The following is a 25,487-nucleotide window of genomic DNA, read 5'->3' as shown; positions in this document are numbered from 1 at the left end:
TAAGAAAACTTTGGTTAATTAACCTACGTGATTGCAGGGATGATCCAGTCATTTTAGAGCATAAAGCTTAACCACGCGGCAGAGATCAAGTTTAGCAGTGTGACACCTCTGTTCCATTCTTTGGCTACAGCAGGAGGTGAACAGAGAGATCTCAGACCTACATTTAACAAATACAGGGAAGACATCACTGTAATAAAGGGGAGTAACTGTCTTTCATACATATGAGATGGTTATTCTAGAAATAGAGTACGAAGCTGATACTGAAAAGGTTCTGTTCTTTGTAAGCTACTCATTGACCTTTCATGATCAAAGCTGTCCAAAAACCCCAAACTGAGTTATAGATTTTTGATTTTGTGTACTGTATTATCCTCTTACTGAATCAAAATACGAAATATTATGAGGTGCCTATTTTGATAGACTTGACACAGTTTTGCACAACATCTGTTTTTTTTCCTTTGATCTGGTATAGGATCTGATAGCTTTCTTGGGATCAGACTTCCTTTTCCTATTGATCCTGTTGTTTGCCAAGAAAGAAATTTTTCCCTAAATTCTGAAAATATCTGCCCTCCCGTCCATCAGAATCTGCCCATGTGGGCATGGAAAGGATGGAGGTACAAAGTAGCACTTTTCCCATAAAGAAAAGGTTTCCATTGTCTCCTAGTTTGCCTAGATATTTTCTCACTTTTTGTGTTGTGTCAAATATGGTTTGTTGTGGTGGAAGTCTCTAGCTCTTCTGTGAGTTCAGGTCTTAGTGAAAAACTCCCATAGTAAGTCTTGAAAGATAAGTCCTGACTGAGCACTAGCTTCTGTCTGAGTGCGGTCCTGGGCCCCAGATGGAGCTTCACTGACTTTGATGGGGCCACTTCAGATACATGGAGGCTTCTGATGGCTCCTTTACAGAATTCTGACTTTCTCTTGAGGGACACCTCAAGAAATATGTAACATCTGATATTTTTGTTTTAAACAGTAACTTAGAGGTAAGGTAGAAATGACTTCCTCTTCCCTTAAAAACGTACTTTTAAAATGATAGCTGAGTTATGTACCTAGTGTAAGTCACTGCAGAAATATAATAAGCATATTTATAAGCTTATATAAGATGAAACAGCTACATGTTGTCTTTCACTGAAGGTCAGTGTATCTGGGTGAGGGGCAACCAGTTTCACAGCTTTGATGGAAGTTTCTATACCTCTAAGTTAACAATCTGTGTGGGTTAATCTAAATCTGCATTTACAGTACAGAGGAGAATAGCAAGCAGAATATGTACACTTGCAAGTCTTTTAATTCTCTGGAGCAGTGGAACTGGCATGTTGCTCTCCTAGAATGAGAAGGCTTGGCATTTGGGCCGTGTTCACAGTGGCTCCCAAGTTAGTAGCTGAGGTGCTCTTCCGGTGCCCTGGAGTGAGTCCAGGATTTGTGGAAAGGAATGAATTGCAGTTAACAAACACGGATAACTAGTCTTCAGCTTACAAGTAAAGCTGAGAGAGGAAATACAGGATATGAAGGTTTAAGTCATGATACTGTTGATGGTGTTCTAGTTAAATATTATGAATGCCCAGATTTTCTTCATTGTAATCTTACATGAGAGGCCCAGATAAATATTTCATGAAACTCCAAAACTTATTTATTCTACAGAATTTCAATGAAACAGCCATGCTGTTTTAATTCAGAGTCAGAAAATAAATTCCCCTTAGACCTCTTGACTTGTATTTTGTCATTCATATTTCTATTGGATGGATTTTTTAGTTACAGTTTTTTGCAAATAGATATGCCTTCTAAAGTATCATGGATTTGTATGTATTTATTTTTAACTTGCATTATTATAGATCTCAGTGTTCTAAAAAAGTTGTGTTCTGTTATATTTTAGAGAATACTGTTATCTATCCTGAATTTCCTATATATTAGCAGTAATTGCAAAGCATGCAGTGTATCTGTTTAGGAGCAGTATAAATGTAAAGGCATACATTTGACAGTCTTGACATGTTTTCATAACTTAAGTAATGATGCTGTCCTCTTTTGGTGGTAGTTTAAGCAGAAGATGAAATTATTTAATTATTACTGTTTTTTTTTAACTAAAAAAGGGCATTGTTTCTGTATTGTAGCACTTTTCTAGACCCTGAAACTCGAAGAGCAATGGGAGAACAAGCAGTAGCTCTTGCCAAAGCAGTAAAGTATTCATCTGCTGGAACAGTAGAATTCCTTGTGGACTCCAGTAAGAATTTCTACTTCTTGGAAATGAATACTAGACTTCAGGTAAGAAAAACAGCTCTACAGATTCAGAAAAGTGTTATTTAAAAAAACAGAACATAACCTCCTTCCATACTTAGGGGTCTGCTCCTGCAAAGACTTACACATAAATAACTTGACGCATGTGAGCACTTCCCACTGAACTTAAAAGATCTACTCGCTTAAATAAGCCTGCATATACAAGACTTTGCAGTAGTGAGCCCTTGCACAGCACTCAAGCAAGCGTTCAGAGCTTTTGCTCTTTGTTACACTTGACCTAAAGACCTTGCAAGAGGTCACTGTTAAGTGCCACTGTGAGTTCACAGTAAGTGGCTAGCCACTGTGCTCTGATGCTTTTCCCCACTGGTCCCTGAAGTTTCTTCTTTATTTTTTATACTTTGATGATCGCTTGCTGAGTTTCTCTAGGAGGGTGATTAAAACTATATGTGTATATCAGCAATAAAAACACTAGCAATCTGCATATGATTGAAATTGTGACTGGAATGCAACTGTGTAAAAAGCATGCTGACATGGTGTAGGATTTTTGTAACAGCTCATGTGGTCAGTAGTAGATGTTATAATATACACTGCAAATGAATGGACAAACTTTTATGGAAAACCCCTTCTACCTGTTCTTTGACTGTTATAATGTATTTCTGGTAATAATCTAAGAAAACAGGCATGTAACTTGAAGTGTGGATATCATTCTTGAAGACGGGAAGAAAGTTCAACTTGTAATAAAGTAAATTCTATCGTTTTTGTCCTCCTTTTCTCACTTTGTTAAATAATGCCAGAAAGACTGAAATGTGGAATCAAACAACAGAGTGATTAGTTTCTTATACTGTTTTCACTACATTTTGTTAGGGCTGTGTCCTGCCTGCAGGTTGTACATGTGGTCAGTGATAGAGCGTAGAGAGATCCTCGTAATTCTGACATCTTTGCATGACTTTGTATAACAGCTGGGTAAATTTATGCTTAGGGTAAAGAAGTGAGAGAGAATTTGGGGTACAAAAGGGGAATTTGCCTTGTCTTGCAGGGCAGCGGTGTTTTTGGAATTAGTCATGACAGTTACGCTTCACATGCTTTTGCTAGGAGTTTGCTAGGCACAGTCTGGTCTACCTTAGATTCAGTTAGAGGGGGTGGTGGTTAATGATAATGTATAGTTCATTAAAAAATTACGAAGAATTTCTGTTTCTTTGGTCATATTCTTTACACTTTTCCCAATCTTGCAGTTTTTGAGAGAACATTTTTTAGTGACTTTCCATGTTCTTGTTTATATAGAAGAAAATTAATTTGTGGTTTTCTGCATAACCCACCAGAAGTTCAAAACCATTTCCTTGCTGTAGTATATTATTTTCCATCAATTCCTAAATGGAATTAGTTATGGAATATTCCTGGATTTGATTCTTTCTGTGATTTGTTTTTAAGATGTTATCTTTGCTGTGTTGTGGTGTCTTCCCCCTGCAATGCATGGTGGTAAGTGTTCAAAGTCCCAAACCCCAAACTTGCTTAATTGTATACTTCTCCACATATGCAGTAAGAAAGCTTTCACAAGTCCATCTTTAAGGACTTTAAAGACTCCTTTTGAAATATAGCCTAAACAGTTTGACAATCCCCTATAATAGCAGACTCATTCTTTCCAACTCTTAAAGAAGTTTACTAATCTTAAATTACAGTACTTGTGTAGATGTTCTCTAATTCCTCTATCCTGCCTGTGTATTGTCTCTAATTAGCATTTCAGCTTGAGGCTGGAGAGTAGTAATTTCCTCTGATTCTTCCCCAGGCTTACCCGATTGATCTGTCACTTCTCCCAGGTCTCAAGCTTTACTTTCTGTTCAACTAACAGTTATGCAACTAACATATTGTTCTTGCTCCCTTCTATTAAGAGCCAAACATAGAAACTGTAATGAAGCTTGTCCAGATTTAACTTCAGAACCAGGAGAGTCTCCAGATGTCCCTGTATTGCTTCAACCTTTTCCTTTTGCGTCTCCCAGCAGTGAACAGTGGCTAACAGGCTCACTTGCCTTGTTTTTGCTGAACACTCTACAGTTGGAAGAACTTTCTTAAATGATGGACATCTCATCCATAAATGATGCTTCTAAGGTCTTTGTCAGTGTGCATTATAGACACAGCTATCTGTCAGAACGTTTCTACTAAATTATGCAATTTCTTGTGTCTGTTTTAACATTTCGGCAATCTCTAATCAAATCACTGTGGCCTTTTTACTTTAGATACAGACTTCAGAATATACTTGCATAAAGCTAACTAAACTCTGCCCAGTACTTTGCACTGCCTGCTGATTTCTCCCCTCCCTCCCTTTGGTGTATCTGTCAGATGTCTTCCAGTGTTTTTTGTAAATTATTTTGCAGTAATTGAGAGTTGTATTATTATTTGGCTGTCTTTTTGGGGAACTCTTTGGGAATATACCTTTTCTGCTATATAGTTCTGCACAAAAGTGTAAGTAGCACCTTACAGGAAGTTTATATTTTATTTAATTTTTGTGTTAAGTGTTGCTGCAATACAATATGAGGTTGGAAAGTGAAAAAAGTTGGTGAATCAGCTCCATTGTGTCCCTTGTATGCTACACAAATCTGTTACAGATGTTTCACTCCCTCCAAGTGATTCAGCTAGAATGATTTATTCTTTGCTGTTGGCAGTGTACTTTTTGTAGTATCTGCTGCTCTGCCATTTTCAGAGGCTAGCTGATAAGTACGAGATGGGAGATTGGATAATTGCATAGCAAAACTAGTTATTCTTCTTTTCACAAGAAAACTTAGAAATATCTACCCTAGCAGCTACAAGAGAACTTCTGTACATTGTCATTTAGGGCACTTCTGGAGTGGTTTTCAGGCAACTTTAAGATTGTTGAAGCAGAGCAGATGTTGAATATCTGATTCTTTATAGCTGCTCACCCTGCATGGTGCTTTGTGTTACCTAGTTGTCATCAGCCTAATCAAAGTCAGTCACAGTCCAAACCAGCCAAACAAGAGCTTTGGAAAAAAATAAAAAGTTTCTGACCTCTTAGACTGTTAGCCTTTTTAACTTCCAAATTGTGTCAAAATCTCCTTATCCCATTACCACCAGAAATGCTGGCTTTCACTAGGAAAGTCTCTTCTATTTTTCACTGGAGGACTAGAAATGGTCCTCTTTGTGTGAATAGAGTCTATAGTCTGTAAATAAAGAATATCTGTTAATGTACAGGTGTGCAGTGTGGTTAAGCTTCTTACATGTGAATCAATCGGTGACAGCAAAGGGAAAATATCACATAATCTAGAAGTTTCTAGTACCTTGAAACAAGAAGCATCTCTCGTTGGCTTGAGAACTGAGAAAAGTGCAACAAGCAGGTGAAGAGAGTACTCACCCTGAATACAGTTGTACGTCTGTGTCTCAGGTCTGCTCCTAACGTTCTGCCTCCCTCATGCACTGTGTGATTTAAATAACAAGTGAGCACTCCCTTCCTCCTCAAAACATGACCAAATTTGCTTAGAGTAATCTGATTGAAAAGATCATTTGTATGGACTATATTCAGCACGGTGTATTTGAGAAATATGGTAATTTGAATACCAGTGTGTGTTCTCCTCCTGTGACAGTTTGACTATTTTTGTCATAACTTCTTAGGGAATAAAAGATAATTTTGTAGTATGCTCTCATGTGTTTGTAAGAGATTTATTGAAAGCAAATAGTATATCTGTTTTTATTTTACAGTTAATTGTAGTGAGAGTGTGTATTTTATGTAAATGTTTTCAAGTTCTTTTAAAGTAACTTGATTCAAAGGCATATGGCGAATGTAAATAAACTTCCATGCACCCATAAAACATTTCCCACTGTTAAGATTTTTGTTCATCACTTTAGTGTTTTCATCAGATTTTTACTGACCTCTGGGAAATGTTATATTCCAGAGCTTTGTATTTGTACAGAACGGGCCGTCCCTGGTGTAAAAGGCAGAGGAAGAATTTTTATATGCAACGTGTCTCTTTCTATGTTCCTCTTCATCTGTTTGTCCACTCACAAAAGTATGAAAAGCATGGTTGGGAGATGTCTAGAAGTATGTTGAAATCCTGTTGGTGATTGTCTGGAGCTCCACTGCTTATAAACTCCTGCTTCTAACAGTCTCTTAATGGTATCTGTATTCTGTTGCACATCATTAGGCAGCACCTGCTACGCGTTTGCTCAGTGATGGAGAGAAGTGCTGGAAAATATTGCAGCTGCACTACATACAAAGTAACAGCAAAATATAAATAGCAAAGTGATGAGCTGAGTCTGGATTGCCAGATAAAACCACAGGAGAGGTGGTGACTTTGGTATCCGTAGCAGACCCATGGGATGGCAAGAGGTGGTTTTGTTGTCTTGGTGTGTGTAGCTGCCTGGAGGATGAATTGTGATAGGTGGGCAGGAGTATGGGAGCAGTGAAAGGGGCTGTCAGGAGTTAGTGAAGTAGATGTCTACAAAGTCTGAATGGTGGGATTTCAAAGTAAAATCTCAAGCGACTGTTTCTGCTGTTTGCTGAGACTTCATATTTCTTAATACTTGAATCTTGTTTTACTGTGACACTTTGCTTCAGTCATTTTAAATAGGCTAACGAACAGTGTCAGATGGTAAAGACTTTCAATTGCTGCTAACCTGGGCTGAATTTGAACTACTGACCTAAAGGTGAAAGGTCTCTTATCCCATTACCAATCCCCTAAGCCCACCAGAATCCATTCTGCACACAGTTTATACCAGCTGTTCATGGCCATTTTTAGAACCGAAAGAAAAGGTGATTTTTCTGCCAAACAACACTTCTTCACACAAGAGGGTCAGCCGACAACAGTTAACCAGATTTTTGCCACATTCTTGCCTCCTAATGCAACTTCCATTATGTAGCTACTGGTTGTCTGCTTTTCAGGCTTCCCAAAAGAACTACAGAAAAGCATTGCTAATTGTTGTTGACAGAAGAGAACGACATTGTTTGTGTAAGTCATTGAATCTGAAAGATGCCATTAACAGTGCTGCCAGGGCATGGAGTGATATCTTAGAGACATCATTACCACATAACTATCATAGAATATTATTAAAAAAGTAGAGAGAAAGGAGGCTCCTCTCCATTTTTAATAAATAGAGAAAGAAAAGATCATTCTTCAAAGGGTACATTAACTTCTTTCCTTTGGTGAATTTGATGTAAAGAAAACCCAAGAATGGCTGCAGTGTGACCAGAGCCACCTTGAACGAAGTAACTCTGAGCAGGCTTTGATAGTGCTGCCGAATATAGTGAAAGCAGGAATTGCATCTTTAGAAAAGGAAGTGTAGGTTTTGTGGGTGCAAGCTTATTCTCTCACGCGGAGGATAGTGAAAAGGAAATTGTGTACAATTACTGAATTGTAAAATTTTTTTTTGAAGTGCAGGATGTTAATTGAGAAAGTTATGTTAAAACTGTGAGCTAAATAACTTGTTGATATAAACTGTGTGCTGTTTGTTTAAAACACAGAAAAGACAGATTCAGTATTCATAGGCTACATAAGTGATTTCTTACTCATGTCTGTCCAGTACAATAATGAAACAAATCCTTGCAAAGAAAAATTGAGAAAACTGAATCAATTATTATTGGCAGATAATTCTATGAGATTCTATGAGAAAGTAGATTAAATATTTTTTGAAAATCATTATATGCCATGATTAAAAAAATCAGTTGGTACCAAATGTATGTGCATTAGTTTTTATTTCTGCAACATCTTCCTTAGGAAACAATACAAGAAGTCTACCTGAGAATCTTAGTTGATGGAAATTTTTGTAGTTCTGGTTGCACTTAGTTCTTCAATCACATATTAATAAATCAGAAAATAAACAGCACGTTATTATATGTCTATAGAAGAGGACAACATAGGAGATTGCCTATTATGTGTTCCTGCGTGCTTTCCATTCATTCTGTACCTATATCCAAACATTGTCTGTTTTCCAGGAGCCTTTCTGCTCCCAAACCCCATGTACATGTGAACTATTTTGCAGAAAGATGATGTGACCCCAGAGTGCTCCTGCTTATAGTAGTCAGGAAGCTGGCATGCCTGAAGAGCAGAACATGTGTGCACCTCTGTTGCTGTTCAGTGCTCCGAAATAGAAACCAGGCTTACTGAAATAAAGAGGATTGAGGAGCATCTGTAAGTTGGTGGGTTTGAGTCAATTGATACTGGATTTGGCTGCAGCAGAAAAAGCCTGTGGGACTCCAGGTGAATCATGTTTCCTGGAAACTGAGGTGTATGTTGAAAGTTAGTTTTGAGATTATTTATCTGAATGTAAAGGAGTATATGACACCAACTAGGGACTTACAGTAGTAGGGGTGACATAGTCTGTAGTTTTAAGTCTACTGAAATTTAGATTTTCTTGGCTGCTGTGGTCTGCTTGAATGCTCCAAGTGGTGTGTGAGTAACTTGATGCCTTATGCACACAGGGGCAAGAGCGCAATCTATGAGAGTATCCAGAAGTGTTTGCTATTAGATCTGAGTACCTTGATGGCCTTGAGAAAAATGTGTTCTGAAATTATTCCCCTGAATATAAGGGGAGCAGTCACTGCTAGTTTAGCCTCAACTCTTCATAAAAATTACACGACTGTTTTTGTAGCTGTGGATGAACTCCAGTGTGGTAAAGCTTTAAGATTGCTGACAGTCACAGGACAGGAGGAGAATTAGCAGCCGTTCTGTACTGTTCTGGGGACAGATGCTAACTGGGCTGCGATGCTGGCAGGTTCACCTAGCTCTTTTGTACCTGCTTCACCATCTGTAAACTGGGGCTTAGTTATTATTTTCTTACAGGCTTTGCTACTGCTGTTTCTTGCTGTATAAACTGAAGAGGCTAGGGAAGCAAAAACACTTGTAATGCTCACAGGGAATCTGATTGCTGTGAGATCTCTGAAGAAGAGCAGATCCAGTGTGAAGGGGAAGCACTTGCCCTTTACCCTGTATTAATATTGCTGGCCACAACAGGTGGACTGTATGGACTTGAAAGCAGGAATATCAGTGGCATTTTTCAGAGAAAAAAGTGTGTGTGGATCCCAGAACATGGGGAGTAAGACTTTTTAAAGGAGGTATGTATCGTAGTTAAGTGCACTGAAATGATGACTTGTTGTAAATTGCTTATGACCAGGCTTGGTGTAAGTAAAGGAACCGGTAATAAAGGTGAGATTTTTGGCAGCTAACTAATTGAGAGTTATTGCTGATCAATTTTTCTGCTTGTCTTGTTAGAATAGGTTACAGCTGCCTTGATATAGCTATGATCTGTAGATTGCTTGCTGCAGACATGTCTGGTTTTGCCCTTTGTGTTAAGCATAGAGGTAATGTGTGAATTTACCCACTATGATATGACCATACCACCATTGGCTCTTACCTTATTGACTGGAGTTTCACTGGCAAGATCTTGGATCAGCTGACTACGAAATTGAGTATGGCCCAAAGCTAAGTCAATTGAGTGTGATTCAGCTCTGCTTGTGAGCATACTTGCATTCATCTCTTTAAAAATTTAGTCCTTGACTTAGTGACCATAAAATGGCAAGTAGAGGCTGTTGATGGAGGCGGGCTATAGCATAAAATTAATAGAAGAAAATACAACAGTCAGGAAAAACAAGTGTGATGTGAAGTAGAAGGCTGGAAAGTAAAAGGGGAAAGCATTTAAAGCCTAGCTTTTGATAGTGATTTAAAAATAGATACAACAATTACCTTACTCAGATATCTGTAACAGTTATTGTAGAGTTTTCATAAATAGGGAATGATGATGCCTCTGTTTGCTTTTTTGGGAGGGGAGGGAGAAGAGGGGTCTAATTTCTTCACTTCTCCTACCCCCATCCTTTCTTGCTTTGTGGAAGTTCAGAGCTTTAATTTCAGATCTTGCATGTATCTCTGTAGGTGGATTCTTGCACCTCCAAAACCTCCTTTCAGGGTCCTTGTTGAACCAGGATATGGCATTACTGCTTTTTTAGTGTACTGTATGCTCAAGCATATTCTGTATAATGCTAAAAATACTGACGCTCCCCTGCCAAAATAAAACTGCAAATGCTTAAACAAGTACACTTTGAGCTGTGCACCTCACTGAAAGGTAAAAATTACAAATAAGTCAGCTGGATTTCAAGGTTAAAATTTTTTTCTACCCCATTTTGGTCATCTGATTGTCTTCATGTATACTAAAATGCATTTTAAATGTATTTGGTACCCCAAAATTAGTGATATGATTGGCACCGTCAACATTATGCGTAAACAGCACTAGTTGAAGCACAGACCTAAAAGAAAGCAGCACAACTTCTCACCCCCCAAAAAACCTGAAAAAATTTTCCTTGTCATTTTCTGAATGCTGTTTTGTGTGCAGGCACAAAGGGAGTATTTTGAAGAAACAGAAGAAAATATTGACCAAGTCAAAGATCTGTATTGAAGAATGGATTAAATAAATGTTTGTGAGTCGTAAGAACCGAACAACAAAAATATTTTTCTTTCCAGAAACATTCCATCCTATTTTGATCATCAACAATAAAGCTGAAAACAACAATGAAGCTATTCAATCTGGAATGCCAATAGCTATCCAAGAAAAATGACAGTATAACTAAATAATGCACATGTCTTTGTAAAAAAAAAAAAAAAAAAAATTATTTGTATTTTGATTATCTGGAATGTTAGAATTCCAAGTGTGTTCTGAACTCAAAGATCATGTTTTAAAACTTAAATTCCAAAACAAGAGAATAAGTTCTGTTGTTCAAATATGAATGTGTGATAAGTAACTTTTTATTAAAACTTAGGAAGTTTTAATAGAAACTTCAAGTCTTAATAGAAATCGAATTGCTTCAATTTAACACTGCAGGATAGACACTGAGATTCTCCAAATACTGTTATTAAGCTTGACATGCTGGAGACTATCATGTGTTAGGTAGAATCAAGATTGAATCCCAAAGGTACATCCTTAAACTGTATAATCAGATTGCCATTTCAATGTCACTTTTATCCTTCAAAGAATAGGTGTTTGTTTCAGTGATGATTTGTCATTAAAATTATGTCAAAATGTCTTAAAATGTTGTTGAAACTCTAAACAAACTCACAGCACACACAGGGCTAATTATGGATGCCATCTGTTTATTTTTACAAAGCTTTTTTTCTTAAAGACCGAAGCATCTTCTTGTTCTGATAAGCCACAAGATTATAATAATGACTAAATGTTTTTCTTAATACTAGTGTACTTGAAGGAAGAAAAAACAAGTAGTTTGGTTGCTGACCTTTTCCTGTGTCACAATGTATGTGGTATGACATCTCATGATAGAGAAACCATTGTAAGTGTGTTTTCTTGAGGTATTTTTGCCCTTGGAACACAATCATTTTATAATAAAAATGGCAGTTCTGTCATAATTTCTATATGGAAAGTCTTGTAGCTGTCTCTGTGTGAAGAACACGTTTTTAGCATACCTGTCTTTTACTTTGTCTATTTGGTGTGCCCTTCTATCTTCAGGTGCTATGTCTAGTTGAAGATTTTGTAAAGTTAATAAGTGTGTCCATTTATATCCCCATTTCAAAGAAAGAACGTGTGTGTGTATGTGCATATGCGCGCACATGTGTGCATGCTTGTACGCACATGCTGGGGTTAGTGCGAACGACGGGTATTCCCATGGCAGCATCATCCGAAGCCGTTAGCAGCAATTTGCTGAGAGCGCAGAGTGACTCTGCTGGTCCAGCCCAGCTATTGTGCATGCTAAGCACTAAACAGATAAGTCTGGAGGGGGAAAAAAAATTGAAGGATCCATCTGCTCATTTCTGCTACACTGCGCTGATGCAAGATTACGCTAATCTGGTTGCTTGTCAGGACAGGTTAGTGAAAGCAGGCGAACGGGTGAGATTTAGGGTAGGCTAGTTCTATGGAAAATTGTAAGCGGCTCCTGTATGTGCCATGTTAAGTGTAGCAGAATGGGTTGAGTATCAGCTACTTTGAGATTTTCAGTTAAAATATATTTATGGATATGGCATGAGTTTCTTCAAAGCAGAATCGAATGGGAAGAGCTTCTGAACAAAGAAAAATTAACTCATTGTCACCAGGTGCATTTCAATTTGTGAAATAAATGGGGGGAAAAAAACACCCTACAAAACACCAAACCCTCCTAGGTGTTCTCTATAGTTTTCCTTTTGTATGCTGCTCCTAGTTATTGCAATCTGCTAATTATTTTGGTTTGGGGATTTCCCTGCAAAGAAGGTGATTGCTGGAGTTTGTCAAGTAGAAATTTTTTGGGGAAAAAGACCAAAAAGGAACACATTCTTTGTCTGTTCTTTGACTGGTCTAATTTCTTGTTCATCTGTGTTTGTTTACGGAGAGGGATTTTTTTTTTGGTTGTTTTTGTTACCTACTGACTGACAGTTCTTGACCTTGCAGGTTGAACATCCCGTCACAGAATGCATTACCGGCCTGGACTTAGTCCAAGAAATGATCCGTGTTGCTAAGGGTTACCCTCTCAGGCACAAACAGGCTGATATTCCCATCAATGGCTGGGCGGTTGAATGTCGAGTTTATGCTGAGGTAAATGAGTGGTAATGGGGAGGAGGGTGGATGGTTGAATTGTGGAGTAATAGTACCCAGGTGTGGATAGATGCCGAGGTGAAGTCAAGGAATATGATGTGAAAGTCATGATTTAGAGTATGAAACACAAATGGTTAATGAGCTTTTATAGAATTGTAGAATTTTATTTTTTAATTTAAAATACAGTATGTATTTCAACATAACTTTTTTCCAAAAATCAAAATTAAAAATGGTGAAAGAGATAACTGAGGTTTATTTCTAAGGACATTTGCTATGTGTTCACATTTAATGGTGCAGTGGTGGAGTTATTTGCTACAGTTAACTAGTGTTTCCAGGTTTCTTAACTTGTGTACTTGAAACTTGTTGACTTAAGGAGACAGCTGAAATTCAATTGCCTACAGAATTTTTGTTGTTGTACTAAAACATTTTAATAGGTTGTTGAAAAAGCAAGTTACATGTCTTCTGAAACTACAGTTTATAGGACAAACTTTCAAAGTGTATTCCAAGACAGTAACTTTATGATATGATGCTCTACCTCACTTTAGAAAAGCTTACTAAAATACAAAACCCATTTGCAAGCATGTTTAGGACATGTCAAGGTAATGTCTTTTGCTGTCATTTTTGATGCATGAAAGTCAAGATTTGTTAATTAAAAAACGATGCCTAGCTTCATTTTGTTTTAGGAACGTTTTAGGTAACTGCTTTTAAAAAATAATTCAGCACCTTGAGGTGTTTTTTCCCTTAATTTATTGCAGCTTTTGTGACCCAGGGCATCTTACTTTGTTGTCTTTTTTTCTTTCTCTTCGTGACATGCATATAATCTTCAGCTTGTTCTACTGATTACAAGTTATATGAACTATTTTGATAAAGAATATATATTTGCCCTGTGAGACATGTAAGCTATTCTGATTATGAGTTACCCTGGAGTAACTGATGATTTTTTTTTGTTCAACTTAGTTTCCCTCATACTTACAAGTAATGGATCTAACTACCTTGTCCTGGATTTGGTTATTCTGTAGGCCATGTATTTATTTGCTGTCTGATTAAGTTTATATTGGTATTGCATTATGTAGGTTTCCAAAAACATAAAGGTCAGTTTGATTTCTTAAGATAATCAGATTTCTAACTGCCCTTTTTATCTCTGAAATTTTTTTTCCTTATACTCTTTTCTCAACTGCACCCTTCTGAATACTTTCCAATCCTTCATCTAAGGCACAGTGTAGCAAATGAAAATGTCATCTTTGTCACTTCTTTCCTGCTTTTTGACTGTGATGCAAGAGTATATATATGCTTCCGGTTCTTTATTTGGAGTTGCAGGGGTAGGTTGGATGAAGAAATGTACTTCAACACAAGTAATTCTGGGGAAGAAAACAGTTATTCTGGCAGTGGTTTCTGTTAGACTTCAAGCTTTTTAATATTATCTTCTCATCTGTGAAAGCTTAATGCTTTCTCATGTTGAATTTCATTTCAGGACCCCTACAAATCTTTTGGCCTGCCATCCATTGGTAAACTGTCTCAATATCAGGAACCATTGCACGTGCCAAGTGTAAGTAACTTCATCCTGGTTTTCATAGGTGCTGAGTGTCTCTTCTATAGGGAGAGACTATAAGTACACAGCAACTTTGTTAATTGGGCCTTTTTTCCAGCTTTCTGCTGGGGGTGGGGGGGGTGGGACAGGACATGGCAGTACTTATTTGTGCAACCTGAAAAACTGCTTAAAAACATACAGTTCCAAACTGGGTTTAAAACGTTCAAATTGTGTATAACAGGAAACCATTATATACTGAAATATTTCCTTACATTCTGTAACTTTCAGCTTAAGTTTTTCAAACACAACTTTAGTAAACATACTGTGGTCATTAGAAAGGACAGTGAAATGTTTAGTCAGCTCTTTAAGCACAGAGAACTGGGGACACCAGTGAGAAACTGTCAGTGCTTTATGTTTAGCTTTGTAGACTTTGAAGAGGAAATTTGTTACAGCGATTACTACATGTTTCAGGATACAGTCTAACTATATGGAAAGGCTGTAACAAACAGTGTTTTCTGCTACATGTAAAGAACAAGGACACAGTCTTTCTGTAAAATCAAGGTAGTTGGAGTCATAAGTGCACATATACATGACACTGTGTCAGTTAGTGGAGTGATGAGGCTGTACCATCTGTGAATATGATTATTCAGTCTGCTTGCATGGAAAATAGTGAAAGATTACAGGAGGAATCTTAAATGTGGAAATGTTATTGGATATATGATTTATTTCGCTTCTTAAATTGTTTTTGCCCGTGTACTTTCCGAAGGGACCTGACCCTTTCTGGTCTTTAAGGCTTCATGCTGTGTTCAAAGCCTGAAAGCAGAAAAAAATTGTGAAGATCTAAAAGGCATTATGTGATCTTAAAGAGGAGATGAGGGAAAAGGTATCACTGGATGTATCTAAACTTTTTTTTAATGAAACAGAGTGTATTTAATAAGAATTTATAATGAATACTCCAGTGGTTGTTAGAAGTTTTCACCATGTTGTAATAGCTAACAGGATGTCAAACATTTTGCCCTTGCAAGTTTTTGCAATTTGCAATTTTCCAAACGTGAGACCTGTTGAAAGTACAAGTGATAATGGACAAACTATACCCCCTACAGTCTTTGTCCCACCAAATCTTTCTTCAATTAATGCTGCAGCAGGAGTTTTATGTAATAACATTTGCGCTTGTGAGCCATCCATACAAAGAAAAAACAATTAAAATGCCTTAAATGTTCTGCTTACTGCTGTTATTTGCTTGTGTGAATGTTGCATGTCAGCTAAATGGACCACGGAATAGATAAAGTGATTGGGTGCAGGAGAGTGCACACTAAGCTTTGTCTATCATTATTGCTGGGAGCAATCAAATTGATGCCAGCAGGACAGTAGACGCGTTGACAGCTGTAATTATGTATCTCCATGGTGATCACTTTTGGCCTGTCATGGAGGCCCATGAGTCCCCTCCCTTGCAAGCATTTAATCAGATTGGGCTGTCACTTGTCAGGTAGATGGGGTGGGCTGGGAGTTGTGCTTAGGGGGAGAGGTGAATTGAAAATGAAGGGTGGGAGATGCCTGATTGCTTCACGTGGTCCATTGTGGTACCGAAGAAAGAAATTTTAATTACGCTGGAGGCTTCAGAGCAATGGTTTGAGGAGCTCATATGGAGTCTCTAGGCTGTTCTCTTTCTGTTTACTTCTATTGTCGTATTAAAAATAGAACAGCTATTTTTATGTAGACATTTGTGGTTTGGTATCTTAATACATATTTTCTGCCACTGTGAAACTAATTTATCTCCTGAGAATGTCATGCTGCTAAGAACAAAATTAATATGACTAAAAAAGTTCAGCATAACAGGCCCATTGTGCCACAGTGTGTGTTTTCTGCATTTTACCTTTTAGAATTGTCAACAAATTGGCTTAAAAAAAAATTAGCAAAGACTTGTAGTGTGTTGCAGAGTTTGGCTTATGAGTAGTGCCAAATTGCCAAATGCATTTTCAATTAATTTCTTCTGTGTCTCAGGTTAGCTCTGATTGCCTACCTGTGCCTGTGTGTCAGCTGCTCAAGCTGATGGAACTGGTGTGCACAGCTGGGTGAGGGTGTTTTTCTTAGCCGTAGGTAGGAATATACTGGCTATTTTTGTATCATGTAATCTGTAATTTCCTTAGAACATGGTACTCGTACCAAATTTTTTTCGTCTTTGATAATGAAGCTTAAGATAGGTAACCACAAAACACTGTATTATGATAGTGACCGTTCATGTTCAATGGTCTTACACAAGATAGCAAATGTACTGCCATATCTGAAAGGCTCCAGCATTGCTCTTTGCCAATATGATCAGCAGTCTGGTCTTTTTTCTCTGTCTGGTAAGAGTCATTAACACTTAAGACTCTGATACGGCAAAGAAGTGAGAAATATTAGAACCTCTACGTGTTGGTAAGTTGAATTTATTGCACTAGTAGTTCATTGCAGGACCGGGACATAGATTGTGCTTTTTTTCCCTCTTAAGCTTTTTTTATCTTTCAGTTTACTGTTCTAGTGTAATAACACATAATGGTAGTACAACAGCAATAGAAGTGTTGAGTACAGTAGGCTCTTGAACCCTAGCCTTTCTTTGGTATTTTAAATATGGTGTAAAAGAAAAGCAGTATGTTAAGCAGAAGTAAATGCTGGAGGTCCAGTAAGTATTGCTACTATTTATCAAGTTAAGCACAGTATAGGGAGTATCTGTTGAATTAGGGTTTCTTTTTCATCCAATATTCATTCAGTTCTGTCACACCATATAGTTTATAAAATCACCTACTGTTACCAGGCTCTGAAAATGTAAGCACCACAGGGAGAATTGAAGATGTTAAATGTATTTCTTTTCTACTGTCATTTCTTTGGTCATCTTCAGTTTATTTTATGAAAATTAAACTTCTACAGAGGACTCCAGATTTTTTTAAAAAAGGAAATTATGCAGTAGTTTTTAAAGAATTTCAAATTCTCACTATAACTTTTTCTTTTTTTCTGATATTGTACTCGGGGAAAAAGTGTAAATGATATAGTGGTATGTATGTTATATGTGAACATACAGCGGGCAGAGCATGTAGTCAGTAGCCTCAGATGCCTTACATTAACTTTGAGGTCTGACTAACCTGCTTACTGTGGGACTGAATTATGCACCTTTCATATTCATATTTCAAAATGCGGTATACATATATAAATACATGCACATGTAGGTATATGTAAAGTACCCCGATCTCTTGTATGTGATCACTTTATAGGTGCTACTTTAGAGACAAAAGTCACAGTATAATTCAAGTATGTATGGAGTATGTATGTCATACTGTCACGTCTTATGTATGTATTGAGTATTAAAAAAAAATGTCGTGGGCAAGGGATTTATCTGGGACTGAGCAGGTAAATTAATTATTTCTGATTTGAATGTGGGAATGTATGCATTGACTTTATACACAGGCAGACATCCTGGGAGGAAGGATGGTTTAGCACTTACAAGAAGGGGAGCTGGGAAATACGCTGCATGTTTTTTCAGTAATCATGACATGTCTGAACTACCTTCTCATTGGTAGCTAATGTTAAATGTGCCTGATATGGGTAGTGGGTGGCCTAGTTAAGCATAGATAAAGCACATTTGGGTAAGATGTGATAAAAACGCTACAGAAGTGCTACTGTCTTTACATATGAATAAATATGCTATACAAATAAACATAAACATATAAGAAATAATATATAAATATATTTGTATTTATATATTTATACTTACATATGAGTAAGTACATTTTTAAAAAATAAAAAGAATATAACATCATAAAAACTAGTCAGACGGTCTTCCTTGCTGAAGAAAGTGAATACACCTGCTAGGGTATCTTTTTATGTCATTTGGATAATAAAGTCATCATCATGCCCTCATGTGGATTCTGTAGACAAGAGGTTCTACATGTGGTCCCTTGATAATTGCCTAAATTAAAATATTAAAGGCCTAACAGCCGTTGCGTTGACCTTTTTCTGCCTTGCTGCAGACAGATGAGCTGCTGTTTATTACAAAGGTTCCTTCCCACAGGTGAAGATTTAAGTGAGATTCCAGGACCCTCTTTCCCACCCCCTTTACAATGCAGTATATCGGAGCCCTGCTGCTTCAACAACTTTGATTAGAGGCCTCCATCCTTACAATCCCCAGAATGCGTTTATCACTCTCAAGTTATTTTGTTTAGTTTTTAAAAAATATTTCAGATTCCAGTGCTCAAAAGCAGCAATTTAATAAATATTTATTCCCCAGAAACTGCTCATTTGAAAAGTTTTATATGGCTAACCTCATTGCTACAGTGATGAAATCAAACTGAGAGATGAAAACAAGAATCAGCAATATACTAACTAACTTGCTGGCTGGTTAACAGCAATCAGCCTCTTCAAAAGAAATTTTTGAACTTGTGTTATTTTTTTCCATGAATATTGCAGAATCAGAGCTTTAATGGGGCTGTGTCCTTACAAAGCAAAGCCATGGAAAAAGCTGTGTAAACATTAAAGCCTCAGAGGAACAGCAGCAACAGAAAAAAAATGTTTTACAGTTGAGAGGGTGAGGCAGAGAAGGAAAGTGTTACAGACATGAAAACCACAGGATCAGTATTCCTATGGAGCTGATAAGCAGAGCTCCAAAGTTCCTGCTGAATGCTCCCTGCTTGTATTCCTCCTGGAGCCTTCGGAAGGGCTATAGTGGAACATGGGGGACATGATTACATATAGATGCAGAAAGGGTGTGATTATAAGGGGCATCCTTCATGCCAGCTGTCAGTCAGAAAAATAATTATAACTGTATTTTATTACAGGAATTATATTGGAATTGGGTACGTTCAGAGTTGAAGTTTAGAGTGTGTAATACAACCTCAATTGTTAGATCAAATTTAATGTGTTTACTGTGCATTCTAGGAGAATAAAAGAGAAATTTGACTCTCAACAGGAGGAGAGAATAACTTGCAAGTATTTTTCCTGGTGGAGGAAAAAGCTCCCTTCCCCCCCCCCCAACTTCTCTGGTAACGAATAATTATTCTAGTTTTTCAAGAGGAAAAAAATGTATGCGATAAGCTTGAAGGGTGATATGTTTTAAGCCTGCCAGGTAGATTTGATCCTCATGTTGAAATATTTTTTTTTTTTCAAATATATAATTATTTTTACCTCTGATTTTTTTGAAGGTACGTGTTGACAGTGGCATACAACAAGGAAGTGATATTAGCATTTATTATGATCCTATGATCTCAAAAGTGAGTTGATTATTTTTCAATATTTTAAAGGTAATTTTATACACGGATCTTTTAAATGAAGGAGAGTATGTTAAAGGATTGGTAAATCAGGATTTTAAAGGTGCTAAGCATATCATGCCTCAAGGGGATGTGAAAGAATTGAAGGAAGATGTGGAATAGAGGAAATTTAGTGTCACTTCTAAACAAAATTTTTTAAATCTTTTGACACAGTAATTATTTGTCTTGCAATTTCTGATTACTAAAAGGATTCTGATTTAAACAGAAGCCATTATTTTGAGACTTAGGTGCTGCCATTCTATCTTTTTAAATGGAATGTAGCCAGACTAAAGTTTCAATAATTCTGACTTCCAAAAAAAATCAGTGAAAGAAATGGTTGCTAATGTCTCTTCGTATTAGTTCTTATTCATCAGTAACATATTGGTAAAAATAAAATATGACGTTATAGTCAGACTTCAGTTGTCAAAAAAATTGACAAATCTTAGAAGTTGGTTGGGCATTAGAAGTCAGGAGAGTCAACTAGATATTGAACCTCTGCTCGTATTTTCTGTGCGCCTAAACAAGAAGAGAGCTGGTTTAGATGCCTTAAGTTTTATGAAGGAAAAGTGTTTGGCCTTCTTTCATTGAATGGGTTAAGAGATCTTAGTTTTTGCTTGATGTTTTAGAGAGCCTCTGAAGCACAGATAGAGCAATGTGAGATGTTTTTGTGACTGCAGAAGTTCTACAAACCATTTTCATTTTAAATGCTGTTCAAATTCTAGAGACAAACATTATCTCATTTCTAGGTAACTTAAATACCTTTTTTCCCCTGTTTTTTAGCTGATTACCTATGGCTCTAATAGAGCTGAAGCACTGAAAAGAATGGAAGAGGCTTTGGACAATTACGTAATTCGAGGTAACTACAGAAATTTGGGTTCCTAGTGTGATAGGCTGCCATCTATTTCAAGAAAACAGCTTGAAAATGTAGTAATTAGCAAATTGAGTAAAGTTCCTGCTTCTTAAGTGCAAATTAAAACAGGAAAAGCTTGTGTTAATTAAGCTGAGAAGATACATCAAATCTAAAGAGACTTCATTTTTTTCTCCATTGTTTTTGCTTGAATATTATGAGATAAATACTTAAATAATTTCCTTAAACTCATAAAGAGTTTTCACTGAATGGTAGCATATAATTCATTTATTATGTTGTAAGGGGGGAAAAAAAGGCCACTGCGCTGTAAGAAATTTAAAGTAGTTGCCATTTTATAGCAGTTTAATGCATTGATTGTGGTCAAATAATATCACAACGCAGTATTTGATTCTTTCTATATATTTTTCTTAGTTCCAAGGTAATTGTTTAGGTTTGGGCAAATGCAGATGTAGGCTGATGATCAAAATGTGTTTCAGCTCTTGCTGACTGACTGCCTAGGAGAAGGAGCCATTCTCCCAGCCTTTCCAAGCAGCAGGGGTGAATTGGCCATGACTGCTTTAACTCCTAACATTTTAGAGAGGGATGTTGTGGTTTGTGTGGGAGAAATCTTTAGATCTTCCTCTGTACCTTATGGAAAATAGGAAGGACAACTCAGGATAGGAGAGGGGAAAATGGGATTTTATTTTTTTTTTTAAATCTTTTCTTTTCATGAAGGTTGTCCTGGTTTAACCAGGATAGGGTTAAGTTTCCCCAGCAGTGGGGGGGAGCTCTAGCCGGGTTATTCAGATACCATGGGACGTCACATCCTGGCAGGTCACATTTTCCTGGCGCGGAGCGCGGTGCACTCGTGGTTTTGTACATCGTGCTTCAAACTGCTGTATTTGGTAGCTATTTTGCTCTGTTCATTGCTATCACTATTACTGTTATTGTTATTGTTGTTGTTGGTTGTGTTGCTATTGCACTGTTGTATTAAACCTTTCCTTATTTCAGTCTTGGGGCTTTGTATTTCACTCCCTTTGTGGGGGAGGGGTAGCGGCCGCGTGGTCTCAGACCCCGGCAGGGGCTAAACCACCACAAAGGTGATTAGAGAAGGGAACTGTAATGTGGCAAAAAAATCTTCATTTTACCTCTTAACTGTGTGGGTATTTGGGGGAGCTGATTTTTTCATTACTAGTCAGTATCCTTGAAGAACCGGGATAGGTGGGAAGGCTCCTGGAGGATTTTCTGTCTTTGTTCCTTGTTTTGATTGCTAGACAGGTTGTTCCATGGTTTCAGATGGGAGAAAGACTTGGAACACTTATTTAATTCCTCCCTTGAATGGCTGGGAGGAGGAGCAGCAGAGACCTCATATAGTAGACAATCGTATGAGTGTTTCTGTAAAACTTGGTTTGGCTTTAATGCTGTCTGCTGAATACTACAGATACCATGTCAGTCTGGAAAGATTTATCTACCTAGGGGAAAATGAGCATCCCTCTGCTACAGTGGAGCTAGATAGGTGGTAGGATTAGCCATTGTAAATGACCTGCTAACTCTAAAGAGGGTTTATGCTGGTGCAACTTGAGCCATTAGACCATTACAGTAGAGTGTGCTGATGTAAACCCCTGCTGTATAACAGCAGAGTAAATTTATACGAGAGGGAAATTTATACCGCTGTTGCTAGACTGATGTGAGGTGGGATTTGTTGGGGTTTTTTTTGTTGTTGTTTTTTTTAATGGAGACAGGCTCTGGATTCAGACTCAGTTGTGTTAATAGCAAATGGTGCTTGAAGAATTATTTAATAAGAATATTGGAATTGTGTGTGGAGCATCATCTCTTATTGTCTGCTACAACATGGGATGGAACCTCATTGTTTGTTCTTAGGTGTTTTACACAGATGTGTATGTACCTAATAACAGCTCCACAGATACATAAATACCTACAAAGGATATAACACCTTCCATCTGAAAATTACTAATTTTCATTCTTGATTTTCTTTATGGCCTTTTATTAGTATGTATGTATGCATTTAAGTGTTCATACCCAGTATCTCCATAGTATTTCTATCTGTGAAAAGGCTCTTAAACTATTAAAAACGTTGGAAGAAGTAATAAATGAACTGCAGGGGTAATAAATTTTTTTTCTGAAGTATTACAAAGGACAAATTTTAATTTACCAGAGGTTTCAAAAGCAGACGAATTTCCAGAACACATTTTTAGTTGCAGTGGCCAGTGGTTTCCATTTGAAAACCAACAGGATTTTTGTGTAGTTTTAGTAGTTTCTTCCCAGGGTTTATTTAAAATGGAACATTCATGGGTATAAAAGTATCTCTTCACTTGCCTGGTGTGAATGATGCTTGATAGGGCAGTTTGTAGAAACTGGCCTATCTGTAATGTTCTGAACTGCTTTGACACATGCAGAACTCTTCATTGTTCAGAGGAATTGTCTCTAATAAGTTCAGGTGAGCTTAACAGGTGATGAGGAAGTAGTAATATATTGCAGAAAAATAATAAAATATCCAAAAACTAAAAGCAATTTCATGCATTTTTTTCTAAAATAATTGTGTATATTTTTGCTTGAAAATGTTGGGTGCCATGTAAAACAATATTAAACCACCTTGATCTTGCATGAAAGTGACTCACATGAAGTCTTCTCAATAATAGTAGAAGATACAGAATATAGTAAAAGATAGAGAATAGTTTTTTACCTAGTGTTGAAGTTACTTGGTTTTATATTTGAATAGTGAGCCTGTAGATAACTATTTAGAGATCACTGTAGTCTTCCTGAATAGTGTGCTCCATATTCCTATTTCTGAAGACAGTCCTGTCCCACCCCACTCCCCCAGTTTCTTTGGAAATTTCCAGCTTTTATGTTTGCTTTCTGTTTTAGAGACAGTGGTTTTTTTTTTTTTTTCTCCTGTAACAAGTCTCTTTTGAGTTACAAAGCATTTTAGCTAAGCAATACCAGCTGAAGTCAGCGTGAATTGTACTGATAATATACACTCTGAGAATTTAGATTTAAATTCCGAAGAATTGCAACATTTCTGTAAACAAAAATGCTGGTTCACTCACACGGGGTGGGAATGGGATGGGGTGACTGGGTAACAGTTCAAGGACCATCTGATGGGTAGCTTAGGGACTTCTAATGGAAGATGGAGTCTTTCCCATCACTTCTGTGTCACCAGTTCAAAGCAGGCAAAAGTTGGTAAGGACTTTTAGTCACTAATATTTTGATGGTTGCTTACTGACCTGCACGAAATCAGTGGTCTCTGTCTAGTTCCTAGAAGATTGTCGGAACAAATGCCACCATGTAATGTCATTCATGGCAGTCCTGGCAGAGAATCCAGGGACTGAAGTGGCACAGTGACCCTCTAGGACGTGACTCATCCAGGCTGGGTTGGACAGTGTGAAGTGCAAGGACTTTGCTGTTCCTTGTCTACTGGCTGTATGAGCAGACATTCAATTTCTACTGCTGTGGCTTTAGGATATCCAAGAGTTACCCCATTCCCTGTTAGCTCCATTCCACTTACAGAGAACAAGTCCTCAGACTACAGTCTTTATTGACTTGTTTTCTAGGACCAGATAGTACCTGGCCTTGAATCCATGGTTCAGCTGTCCCTCTTAGTTAAATCTGCCTGACAACATCACGAAGGAAATTAATTTAATTAAGTTTCCAAAAATAGTATTTACAAAGAAAGCAGACTTATGCAGACCTTGAGTAAATAATATTTTAAGCAACCAAGACTGCATGATATAGTGCCTGTAATAGCAGTAGCTTGATTATAAATGCTGAATAAATCAAATTGTGATATTTGCAACAATGCTATGCTCTGAAAATGCCTATTGCCATAACATTTTATTACAGTTTGGGCTGGTACAACTTGCACGCACTGAAATAGAAATTCTACAGTCTGTTCATTGGTAAATGCTAACAGTGTGACTAACTGAAGATAGATTCAGTGTGGTCATGGGAATGTAATTTGCATCTTATTTCCTGTGTAATATCTGTTATTAATGGGAACAGTTGAAAGTCTTGGATAGCACTTCTTTGAGAACTGATCTGAATTCAAAATCCCAGTTGATACTTCTGAATGGGGAAGGGTCTAATTAACATTTTTATCCATGGGTCTTCTGGTATAGTTCAGGGTCTAACTCAGATTTGTTTCAAGCAAGTACACTTTTTGTTTTATCCAGTGGTTACTGGAGAATTTGTGAATACTGAAAAGTTTAAGATGTCGGTCAAGCATAGAGGCACTGTTTCTCATTGGGATGGGGAATGAGTTGTTGTTAATAGTTAATCTTTCTCTTGTTTTATGCCACTTTTCTTCAGAAACTTAAGGTTTTGTTTCTACTTTTTAATTTGAATAACAGAAATAGAGTATTGGAAGGATGCCTTTCAGTGTGTCTACTGTATGTGTAAATATGATGTGCAACTTCCCTCTTCTCAGTTTCTCTAAGATTTTAGCATGTGTTTGTCATGTCATTTTTGATGCTGAATAATCTGTTCATTTTTTGAAGACATATAAAACCCAGTGTGGGAAGTTTACGTATTAAAGTTGATTTTTATTTATTTCAATAAAAGAAATTGACATATTTATGCAGCAAGTAGAACTGATAATCAGTTCATCAGAGGTATGATTGGGCAGATAGCTCATATGCTTGACCGCAGAGATTCCTGTAATATCTTGCCTTTGACCTCTGCTTTTTATCTTCCCTGCTGATTCAAATATAAAGCAGTAACATGAAATTAGCAGTCTTTGTGTAAAGTCAAGTGTTCTCTGTTGAGATCCTGCTTGCTGTGAGGAGAGAGGAATGTAGTAGACCATTTGGGAGAAAAGACTGGAAAAAGGTTGGGGGAAAGAGTAAGCAGCAGATAGAGCTAGGAGTAGAAATGAGGGGGAAGTAAAGGAACCGCCAACTGGGGGCTGGTGGAGGCAGGGGGATATTCCAGCATGTGGTAGAAGAGCGAGCATAGAAAGGAAAATGGAAACATGGTAAATAACTGTGGTGAATATTTGAGGGGAATGGGAATATAGAAGTGAACCTCTGATGTGAATAGAGACGTGTCAGAACAGTGGCAGCAGAAACTGTTGTCTGAGTTTTTGCAGCTGTAA

General features: G+C 37.3%; 1 protein-coding gene across 5 annotated transcripts in view; it reads left to right on the top strand.

The window, feature by feature from the left end:
- The window catches only part of PCCA (propionyl-CoA carboxylase subunit alpha), a 288,817-nt gene that overhangs the window by 109,148 nt on the left and 154,182 nt on the right, over positions 1–25,487 (top strand). For all 5 annotated transcript variants that reach the window (XM_074859347.1, XM_074859348.1, XM_074859350.1 and 2 more), the window contains 5 exons: positions 2,100–2,250; positions 12,586–12,729; positions 14,201–14,275; positions 19,426–19,494; positions 20,311–20,386. In XM_074859347.1, the coding sequence (XP_074715448.1) occupies positions 2,100–2,250; positions 12,586–12,729; positions 14,201–14,275; positions 19,426–19,494; positions 20,311–20,386 (515 nt within the window). The remainder of the gene's footprint in view (positions 1–2,099; positions 2,251–12,585; positions 12,730–14,200; positions 14,276–19,425; positions 19,495–20,310; positions 20,387–25,487) is intronic.

Source organism: Strix uralensis, chromosome 2 (genome assembly GCF_047716275.1).
Source record: "Strix uralensis isolate ZFMK-TIS-50842 chromosome 2, bStrUra1, whole genome shotgun sequence".
NCBI classification, from domain to species: Eukaryota; Metazoa; Chordata; class Aves; order Strigiformes; family Strigidae; genus Strix; species Strix uralensis.
Note: the sequence above shows the minus strand (reverse complement) of the source record. Positions and strands in the feature narration are given on the sequence as shown.